The sequence below is a fragment of the Quercus suber genome, unplaced genomic scaffold, assembly GCF_002906115.3.
Source record: "Quercus suber isolate HL8 unplaced genomic scaffold, Cork oak 2.0 scaffold_1, whole genome shotgun sequence".
Classification (NCBI taxonomy): Eukaryota; Viridiplantae; Streptophyta; class Magnoliopsida; order Fagales; family Fagaceae; genus Quercus; species Quercus suber.
The window spans coordinates 1351206-1362963 of NW_027069468.1; the positions used below are offsets into that span (position 1 = coordinate 1351206).

The following is an 11758-nucleotide window of genomic DNA, read 5'->3' on the forward strand; positions in this document are numbered from 1 at the left end:
ATGTGGTACGTGGACCTAAATGCTTCTAAACGCTCAGGGGTATCCACCATGTATTCGAGTTTTCCCATGATGCTCAGTTGACACTGATGGCCGAAGAGAAAATTAAAAGATTTGGTGAACGATGACTCACCGGGATTAAATCGGAGAGAGGATTTCAGGCTTGTAGGAAGGTTTTTGATGGCTCTGAGGAAGCCTGAAAGCAGCGATTGGGAGTTTTGGACGGAGCGGTGCGTCTGTTCTCTCTGGAGCGTCTGAAGATTCGCGAAGTGAAGAAGAAATAATGTCCTCTGAAGCTTTATACGGGGTGAAACGAGGGGTCAGGGGCACTCCCGCCCAAATTTCGAAGAAAAACCCCAGCCGTTGGATCATTTTATCACCGTTGGATAGGAAGGGTGAAGCGCCACCTGGTGCAATTAATGAGGCGCCTGGGGAATAAGGAAACCGCAGCGACATTAATGAAGCGGCAGTGCCAATACTTATGCACGTGTCAATTCAAATTTGCCTGTTTACAAGCTTTTGCTCCAGGGCAAGTCAAAATCCTACTTTTTCTCTTCGGATGCGTACGAAAAACTACAATTTTGAGGGGCTATTGTGGGGGGAGAAAAACCCAGCCCAGCTTATTCGGCCAAGGCCCTAAAAGAGGAACACTCTTCATCCGAGGAGATGAAGCCTTCAGTCGGAAGCCCACGCCAATGGGGGATGCCTGGGGATGAACACGTATACCATCCGAGGAGGTGCTCATATGTCCGAGTAGTCATGAGTCCTCGGATCCGAAGAGGTTTGATCAAACGCGAGTATGGGAGGTTCAAGTGATCTATTTGACAAGCGTCAGGAGGAGAGGAGCCTCGGACACACATAAAGATAACGGCAACAGGGGATATCAAGGAGGCATACTTCAACCACCACATTTAATGCCCTGCACCTACCTTTCTGGCCGCATTTATGTGGACAGGACACCTGAACAGTGCTTTCTCAGCTACCGCCACTCACATAAGGCTAAAGGTGGGATGATGGGACATGTACTCAAGTGGATGCCTGGATGATGAACAAGTGGCGGAGGGAAGAGTAAGTCAACCAGTCAATAATCTCACAATTCCGAAGCTTGGGGGTGGAAATATGGGTACAGGGGAACCTTCCCTCTCTTCCTCACGACCTCCCTCAATTTCCTCTTCTGTGTGACTGCGGGTCGAAGTTTCAGACTTGTTATGTTTTTGTACTTTTTTTGCACTTTTGTTGTTAGCATTTTGATTCTCTCTTGTCAAAGCACCATTAGCCTTTGTTTTTTATACATTGTGAATTTTGGGCTTGATTCTCCATAAACAAACACTTCTAAAGAACCCAAGGGGAGATTTGGGCCGTTCTCGCATTTTTGGCCCTTGTGGCAAAAACGTCCCCGACAACAAGCTTAAAATTGAAATTTGTGTACTGTATCATTCTAAACCATGATCTCTCTCTCTCTCTCTCTCCACCAGAAACCACCATTAAGATTACCATAACATTGAATCTTGATGTGCATTTTACGTAGGAATTCGGAATGAAAATGGCTACTTTATGAAAATTTGAGAAAATTTAATTGTTTGTTTAACAAATTTTTTCAATAATTATAATCCCTATTTACATTCAAATTCTAATTTCTCACCGTTTAAGCATATCAAGTCTCATGCATTTTGTTCTTGCAGGAATTATTAATGCGACTCTTAAATTTAACTTCTCTCTCTCTCTCTCTCTCTCTCTCTCTCTCTTTATGTTGTTTTTGGTGTTTTAACCAAAGTAAGAAAGGATAGTACACCTTCTGTAGTTTTTCCATTATAAGAAAGTGCTACACAACTTTGCCGAATTTTGTCACGTAAGCAATACTTATAGTGAAAAGGTTATGAAAGGACTGATTTGATACATTTATAATTTTTTTAAGACTAAAAATGAACTTACACAAAAGACCATGGTCTTTAAAGTTTGGGTTAAGTTTTATTTTAATTCCTTAAAATATAAAATGCTTTTTTAATTCTAAATAATTACAATCATATTAAATTTAGTCCTTTTGTTTTGTGGTGTGCATGTTATAATAATCTAGTGATACTTCACTCTGTTGAATTTTGTCACTTAATCAATAATTATGATGACAAGGCTATGAAAAGACTGACTTGAAATTTTTACAATTTTTCAAACTAAAAATAAATTTTCACAACGGATCAGTGGATCACTGTCACATATTCACAGCTTCATATAGTTATTATACTCATCAACTTTCCCAATCGATTCACAACGGTAATCCATTTGATTACATGTGTATAACATGTCACATTGACCCATTTCCCTTTTTTTAGGACTAAAAATGAACTTTCCCCATTGATTCACCAACTCTTATAGCAATATCATCCAAGGACGGAACCAAAATTCGAATTTAGGAGGGCCAAAATTCTTTGTTTGAAAGTTTTTAAAAATTGGTATGTCAACACTAAGGTTGACAATGTTGCATCATTAATATTATTTTCATTTTTTCTCTAAAAAGTATTAAACATTGTAGTTGACTTTCTCATAATCTATGAAGCAAATAAAAATCATATTAATTATATGGATTTATAATCAATAGTTTTGTAGTTCAACTAAAACTTCCTAGTGTGTCCAATAAAAGTTCAAATCCCCACTCATTTTTGTTGTAACTATCTTAAAAAATGAGTGGTTCTAAACTTCAAGGTTCTTTGGTTGGATTGGGGTTAAACTTATTCTTTAATCTTTTCACATTAAATTTTAAAGAAAATCAATTTAGCTATTCATTTCACATTCTTATATACCAGATAATAATATCATTATAATGATATATTGACAACTAAAGATTATAGTTTGCCTTTTTTTAATACTAATGATAGCAACGTTTTTCATTAATTTAGCAATAGCCATAAATGATATTTAAATAATAAAAAAAATCTTGAGAGAAGATATATATATATATATATATTTTGAGAAACTAGAGAAGATATTTTAATAATTTAGGTGTGTCTTGAAGTAGCTATAGGCCCACAACACATTAATCTATATTACTAATAACTTTGTTCTAACTAAAAAGGACTATAGGTATGGTGTATCTATTTTACTGGATTGTCAATAACCTGATGATATCGTGGCTACTTATGATCATTCTTACTAATAGTTTTTGAAATAAAAGCTTCCACCTTTATTACTTAAAATTAAGAAAGGCAGAGCAGTTGCCTAGCCTCACAAGTCACACCTCAACGTAAAGAGATAGAGAAAGGAGGATATCAAAGAGAAGAAAAGATCAGATCAAAGATTTGTTTGTCAAGATTTGAGATTTGTGGTGGTGTTAGTATTTATTTTTTTTATGTTTAGACTGGATTTGTGATTTGTTTGTTGGTATTTTTGATTTGTCTAAATGTTTTTCTTGTTATTTGAATTTGTGAATAGTTTTGTTGGTTTGTCTAAAGGGATTTGGTTTAGGTCCAGTGGTCAGTAGTACTAAACTCGTTGAGATGATAGCATGTCACCATCTGACTGGGTCCAGTACACTGATGTATTGGACCTAAGCCTAACCTTATTTAAAGGTTATTTTGTTATCCGGTTTTGTGAATTGTCCAAAGGATTGTCACAAGGTTTTTGTTTTCTTGGGCAAATAGAATGCAGTAATGGTCAGGTAAGCTTTTTGTTTTGATTTCATGGATCAATTTGAAAAGTATTTTGCGGGAGGGGGGCCAAGATATACATTTCAGGGAAAAAATTATAAACTTTTGTGTAATACACATGCTAGTATGTGATTTTTCAAATCTATGGGGTGGGGCACATGTAGGTCCGTCACTGATATCATCTATAATTCATTTTAGTGGTAGGTTATACATATCATTTGTCATCCTTTTCAATGGTTATCGCTTCTTTGGCTAATAGGAGTACTCCATGTGCAAGACCCACATGTGAGGCTCGCCTTTACGTAAGAGAAATGTGTATATTAGGTACACTAAATAATTCTACCACTGAAGAGAAATGTTGAAAACAATCTCAAACATAGAAACTAAATTGATAAAATTGAAATGGAGCAAAATGACAATTGCCTAAAATTAAATAGCGTAAAATAAAATTTGATCCTAAATTAAATTATTGATTTTATACTAAAAATAAATGGTATGTAATTTTTTTTAAAATTTTTTTTTAAGACACAACAAAAAATGAGTATATATAATAGTTAGTACGTTAGACTACTTAATTAATATGATATATTAGTTGGGTTTTGACAACAACTTACAAAATTATACTAAGATAGTATAAATATATTACTAAATATGAATATATTAAAAGAAATAATCTAGTGTATACATTCCTTTTTTTTTATTCTTTATCTTTTATTTAAATTTGTAATACACGTTTTAATTTATCTCTCTACCAATTTTAATACATTAAAAAAAAAATGGGAACCAGACGAAATATGAATATGCAGCCTCATATATTATTAATTATGTTTATATATATATATATATATATACAAAAATTGGTTAAACATATGTTTTTTCTTTTTTTGGTGTACAAAAGTTGGGTAGATAGAGGTGACTAATGTTGGTTTCCTACTTAGATGTGACCATAGTAGCACAATAACCACTCTCAAACTAAGACCCTACACCACAATTATTGATGAGCTAGGTGAACAGTTTGCAGATGGACTTGAAACCATGCCTAAAAATGTTGGCCCAAGCCCTTTCCACTAGGCCACCAATGTGTTGGTATTTTATTTATTAATTAGTTCGTAATTAGGATAATGGATAAACCATTATATATAAAGGTATGCCCTTAGCCTTAGCTCCAAAGCATGTGTTTTAACTAAAGAACCGACCCCCTTTCCCTTAGCCCCAGAAAAGGATTGTTTTGTTGATTACCACTTTGCAAAGCAGAAAGACAAGTTAGGACACCCCAATGATTTTGTTCTCATAAATAACTTTACAAGGATTACAAAAAAAATGATGGCTTGTCGACTATTGTGACTTAAAAGTAACTATAACTTAATTTATTTTAGTGGGTTACAATTAACTCATCTAATAAAGTCTTGAATTATGTTTACATTAAAAATTGGATACCATCATAACTTCAATCCAATCTATCAAAAAGCTCAATTTATTTCATAAGAGCATGGTCAGTACAATGAAAATCATATGCTAATTACAAGACATATGAAGGAAATTTTAAGAAGCTATCTCGGAAAAGTGTACCTTCCGAGGTAGCTCGGACTTGCCTCGAACACAATCTCGACATTGAGCCTGGAAGGTCATTGGTTTTGACCAATGATCCAAGGATCTTTGTTTATTATTAGAATGGGCTAGTCAATGCTAGATTTGTTTCCTCCGTTTGGGCCAATGCTTAAAATAGGCCTAATGTTTATCCCTTTATAATAAGGCCCCATATTCACCTTATTACAGCACTAATTTTAATACATTAAAAAAAAATTGGAACTAAATGAAATATGAATATACAACCTCATACATTATTAATTATGTTTATATATATATATATATATATACAAAAAATTGGTTAGACGAGGATGACCAATGTTGCTTCCCTATCTACCAGGGTGTAACTATAGTAGAAACATAACCACTCTCAAGTTAAGACTCCACATCACAAACTTTGATGAGTTAGATAAACAGTCTGCAGGTGGGTTTGAACCCATGCCTAGAGGCATGTTAGCCCAAGCCCTTGTCACTAGGCCACCAGCGTGTTGGTATTTTATTTATTAATTATGTTAGTAACTAGGATAATGGATAACCATATATTATGTATAAAATGTATGCCCTTAGCCTTAGCTCCAAAGATAGGCGTTTTAACTAAAGAACCGACCCCCCTTTCCCTTAGCCCCAGAAAAGTATTGTCTTGTTGATTACCACTATGCAAAGCAGAAAGACAAGTTAGGACACCCCAATAATTTCGTCCTCATAAATAACTTTACAAGGATTCCAAAAACAATGATGGTTGGCCATTATTGTGGCTTAAAGTAAACTATAACTTAATTTATTTTAGTGGGTTACAATTAACTCTTCTAATAATAAAGTCTTGAATTATGGTTACATCAAAAATTGGATACCATCATAACTTCAATCCAAATCTGTGAAAAAGCTTATTTTATTTCATACGAGCATGGTCGGTACAATGAAAATCACATACTAATTAAAAGAAACATGAAGGAGAAATCACATGTGTTAAGGATATTGCTTCAACACACTTTTATTGTATCATAGGGGCACGAAACTGTTTTTTCCCAATAAAACAAACAATATATGATTCCATACAGTGGATTCTAGCTGGAATTCTTTCTTTTTGCTAAATGATTATAAGCTGGACTTCAATTCACCTTTGCTTGGGATCCAAACGTAAGGGAGAAGAATGTGAGTGACATCGATCTCTGGACTGGAGTAACAAAGTAACAACGTACACGTCTTGGACTCTACGTTGTAAAAGCATCCCACGCATTGCCCATGTGATACCTAATCACAAAAGTTTTAGTCTATCCACTAGTTCTATTGTAATTATTAAGGGACACAAGCTCAACCTTCTTATTCGATAAAGAAGTCCCATGATCATGATTCATGAGGCATCCCTATATCTTTAAACGGATCAAACTGGTTTCAGCTTATAATTGCCAACCATAGCCATATTATAAATGATAGAGACAAAGCATGCCTTAGTGATAGCTAGAAACATGGGACAATATGGTATCATTTTCTGTCTTTGCTATCAAACTTGTCTATGAGTTTCTTCAATTATGACGAAGATCAGAAACTACTATCACCACTCTTTGCTTCAGGAAATTAGCATTTTAGCCTTGTCTATTTCACGCTCCATGGCCAATCTAGTCATCAATTTGATCGAGCACACTTCTCTTGATTTTTCACTTTTTGCCTTTTTGGTGACCACAAAAAAAAAATAATGTAAATGGTGATTAACATTAGTGTAATTGAAGAATCCAAATTTAAGCAGCTATGGTCCAGACCAGAGACCACTCAGATTTTACCAAGCAGCTCATGTACAAAATCCTATCACCCAATGCTACAATTGATCAGTCTCAAAAAAAGGAAAAAGAAAAGAGGACCCAATGTACTTTCTAATTCTACTCATATGATTACTTCAACACACTTGATTTGGTAAAACAAAACTTTGTTTTATTATTAAGAATATATTTTGCTACAGATCCCAACATATTATAAAAGATAAAGAATTTAGGAATTGTTAGTGATGTGTGAGCAAATCACTCAAGTGATTGGAACATGTTTCCTGGCCGGTGCAAGCGCTTTGACCTTTATTATTAGTCAAACAAGTAAACGGCAAGCTTTGCCCCTCCACTAATGAAGGAAATGAGAATGTTATCTTTTTGAGAACATCCCAGAACCCAGCATAGTCCAAATGAAGCTTTGAAAATAGTGCAATGATAAAGTACACTAACACATAAAAAAGTGGATTGAGTAAAATGGAAAATTGCAATGATGGTTTTAGAAGGAAAACTAGAGTGGTGAACAACTCATGCAAACACACGCAAACATAAGAATGAATTTCCATGTCTCCCATTTCTGAAGTGCTCAATTTAGTGCTCTACTGTGACAATGCTGAATCACGAAGTTCAAAAATATTATTTTGGACCCAAAAAGAATGCAAAAATAAATAATAAAAAAATGGACACCGAGATCGTAGGTAGGGGCAAAACATATAGCCAAAAGGTTCACAGTGTTTTTTGCTCCAGGTTGAAACTAGCAATGCTTGCAGTAAAAGTTCGTACTCAAACTACATTCTACAAACATATAAAGTTATAAACACCAACGACCAAGTTGAGTTACTTAAGAGGCCGCAGAAAGATGAATGAACAGCATTACATGTTTAATAGGACAACTCTTTAGAAGATATGATATCTGCTAGTTGATTATCTGTGCAAACTGTTAAAACATCACAACAGAATGTATCCATGCATCAGGAAGAAGTCCATTTAGCTAATCAAATTAGCTTGGAACTTCAACATAGTCAAGGCATTGATCAAACAGTAGCAACGGCCATGATTGAAGCAATGCCTCACTATGATCAAATGCTATGCTCAATGCAGTAAACGTTGCCACATCTGCAAGAATATTGGAGGATGATTGGACACGTGTATCTGAGCTGCAATATGGTTGTAACAGATTTTCCCCCTTTTGGGGAGTTAGTTATTTTGTCAGTTTCATTTACTTGCTTTAGTCTTTGTGTATAAATATAGAGTCAGAGCTTGTATATTGATTCATTCTTGTATAAACACTGATCAGTAAAAGGGTTCATTTCTATTTAGAGTGAGAGCACATCCTTTTATATGGTATCAGAGCTTCAAGGTCCTGCAATGGCGTCCACTGAAGCAAACAACCAATCAACTCACACATCCCCTGAGCCTGTCAACAATCAATCCACACATACGAATTCAAATTCAGCCTCTGTTACTCCTAATCCATATTTCTATAATTCCAGTGAGAATCCAGGGAATGTTCTTGTTACACAGCCTCTGTTAGGATTGAAAAATTATCAATCTTGGTCAAGAGCTATGGTACTTGCCCTCACTGCGAAGAAGAAGATAGGTTTTGTGAATGGAAAAATAACACAACCTGATCTTGATTCGCCTCTGTATGATGATTGGGAGAGCTGCAACACCATGGTGCTTTCATGGATGATTAACTCCATGCATGTGGATGTCTCGAGCAATATAATGTACTGTGAAACAGCAAGGGAGATGTGGATTGAACTCCAGAATGTGTATTCACAAGGAAATGGACCTAAGGTTTACAACCTACAAACTGAGATTTCCCAAATTCGCCAGAATCAGATGTCTGTGACTGAATTTTATAGTAAATTCAAGCGATTATGGGATCAATTGCTGAACTATGAACCAATGCCAGAGTGTTCTTGTGGAGCTATGAAGACTCTAATCAATTCTCACAATAAGGCTTATGTGATGAGATTTCTGATGGGACTAAATGAGGTTTTTGACACTGTGCGAAGTCAAATCCTTATGATGGATCCTTTTCCTTCAATGAGTAAGGTTTATTCATTGATTTTGCAAGAGGAATCTCACAAAATTGGCCATGGAGGTTCTGGTTCTTCACAGAATGATACAATGGCAATGTATGCTAATACCAAGGGGAACTTCAAAGGAAATGGGAAAAAGGAAAGACCTTTCTGTACTCACTGCAATATGGCAGGACACACCATTGAAAAATGCTACAAATTGCATGGTTATCCGCCTGGTTACAAATCCAAAGGCAAGCCAATAGCCAATGCAAATCAAGCATCTTTCAATTCTGGAGATGGTGCTATGGTTGCAGGAAATCAATGTCCTATTTCCAAGGCACAATGTGAGAAATTATTGGCTTTCATCAACTCAGGAACCACTGGAACAGCTCTTGGTGATGCACATCATGCAGCAAATGCAGGCATTTCTTGTATGGCTACTGGTGTAGGAGGAATCTCTGGTGAAGGCTCTGGATTGGTAGGATCTTCTTCTCAGTCACAGGTCAATACCTATCCTGCTTTCAATCCTACACTCATGTCAGGTAATCATTCCAATCATTTCTTCAATCCTTCCTTTCAGCACTCAATTTTTTCTGCTAGAAAAGCCAATAGAACTGCCTTTAATGAATCTGATTGGGTAATTGATACGGGAGCCACAGATCACATGGTGCATTCTATATCTTGTTTCACTTCCATTACTGCTGTTTTGAATACCTTTGTTAGTCTTCCTAATGGAGAGTCAGCTTTGGTTACACATATAGGAACTGTTGAAATCTCAACAAAACTTGTTCTTCACAATGTTTTGTGTGTTCCTTCATTCACTTTCAATCTTCTTTCTGTCAGCAAACTAGCTAAATCTATTTCTTGCTGCCTTATGTTCTTTGGAACTCTTTGTTTCATCCAGGACCTGGCTCATTGGAGCACAATTGGTCTGGGTAAGGAATGCAAAGGATTATATCTGCTGGAAAAGAGCATCTCAACCTCATCTGTTTTCCCTTCTGTTTTTCATTCTGAAAATGATGTTCATGCTGTCAATAATGTCAATGTCCAGCCACATATTTGGCATTTCAGATTAGGACATTTGTCAAATGCTAAATTGGCATTGTTAAAACATAATGATGTACCCCTCTTCAATGAAAATAAAACTTTTGAATGTGATATCTGCCCTTTAGCTAAGCAAAAGAGATTGCCTTTTACTTCTAGTTCTCATACTTCTAGTCATTGCTTTGATTTAATTCACTGTGACTTATGGGGACCATTTTCAACCTCTACCATTGATGGCTGCAAATTTTTTTTAACCATTGTAGATGACTATTCAAGATGTACTTGGGTTTATCTCCTTAAACATAAATCACAAACCCAAGTCATCTTAGAACAATTTTGCATCATGGTAGAGACTCAATTCTCAAGAAAGGTTAAATGCATCAGGACAGACAATGGGACTGAATTCACCATGTCTACCTTCTTCTCTCAAAAGGGCATCTTGCATCAATTGAGTTGTGTTGAAACCCCTCAACAAAATGCAATAGTTGAGAGGAAACATCAACACCTCTTAAATGTTGCAAGAGCACTTAGATTTCAATCAAATTTACCTTTGTACTTGTGGGGGCATTGCATTCTTACTGCTACTTACTTGATAAACAGAACCCCAACTTCAGTTTTAGCTCAGAAAACTCCTTTTGAGGTCCTTTTTGGTCAAGCCCCAACTTACTCTCACTTAAGGGTCTTTGGATGTCTATGTTATGCTTCCACCCTTTCTCGAAATAGAACAAAATTTGATCCAAGAGCATCCAAATGTGTCTTTTTGGGTTATCCTATTGGGGTTAAAGGTTATAAAGTCATGAATCTATCTACCAAAACTATTTTTGTTTCAAGAGATGTATATTTTCATGAAAACATTTATCCTTTTGCTACTGCTGTACAAGAGTTTTCTGATCCTTTTGTTACTGAGGTTGATGCTTCTATTCCTGTCATTGATCCTTTTGTCACTCCTGTCAGCATACCAGATGCTCCTATTGAGCCTTCTTTCCCTTGTACTTCTTTAGTTTCACCTTCTCATTATTCTTCAACTTCTTCATCCAGTCCTACTCCTCCATGTGTGCCTTTGGTTACCTCTGATTCCATTGATATTGCTGTTTCCATTCCTACTAACCATAATGCAGATCCCCCACCTACCAGAAAATCCACCAGAGCTCACAAAACTCCAGTATACTTACAGGACTATGCTTGTAATTCAGCTGCTGCATCACCTTCAGTTGTTTCTCATGCCTCAGGAACTCCTTATGACATTAAAGATTGCCTTACTTACTGTCATTTGGATCCAACCTATCAATCCTATCTTATGGCAGTCAGTCATGGTCATCAGGCACCTCAGTACTTTCATCAGGCTGTTACTGATCCTCTTTGGAGGGAGGCCATGGATAAGGAAATTCAAGCATTAGAGCAGACTCATACTTGGGTGATTACTCCTTTGCCACCAGGTAAAAGACCCATTGGATGCAAATGGGTCTATAGAGTGAAGCTCAATCCTGATGGCTCTGTAGAAAGATACAAAGCAAGGTTGGTTGCTAAAGGATACACTCAAAGAGAAGGGCTTGACTTCTTGGAAACTTTCAGTCCTGTTGCCAAGACTGTGTCAGTGAGGGTTTTGATTGCTCTTGCTTCAGCCAAAGGGTGGCCTTTGCACCAACTAGACATAAACAATGCCTTTCTCCATGGTGATCTTGATGAGGAGGTATACATGGATTTGCCT

At 36.1% G+C, this 11758-nt stretch overlaps 1 protein-coding gene across 1 annotated transcript; it reads left to right on the forward strand.

The window, feature by feature from the left end:
- The first annotated feature begins 8344 nt into the window (after window positions 1–8344).
- Window positions 8345–9354, forward strand: LOC136068320 (uncharacterized). The gene is made up of 2 exons (XM_065775456.1): window positions 8345–9120; window positions 9321–9354. The coding sequence occupies exons 1-2, from the start codon at window positions 8345–8347 to the stop codon at window positions 9352–9354; spliced, it is 810 nt and encodes a 269-aa protein (XP_065631528.1).
- Window positions 9355–11758: the final 2404 nt, after the last annotated feature.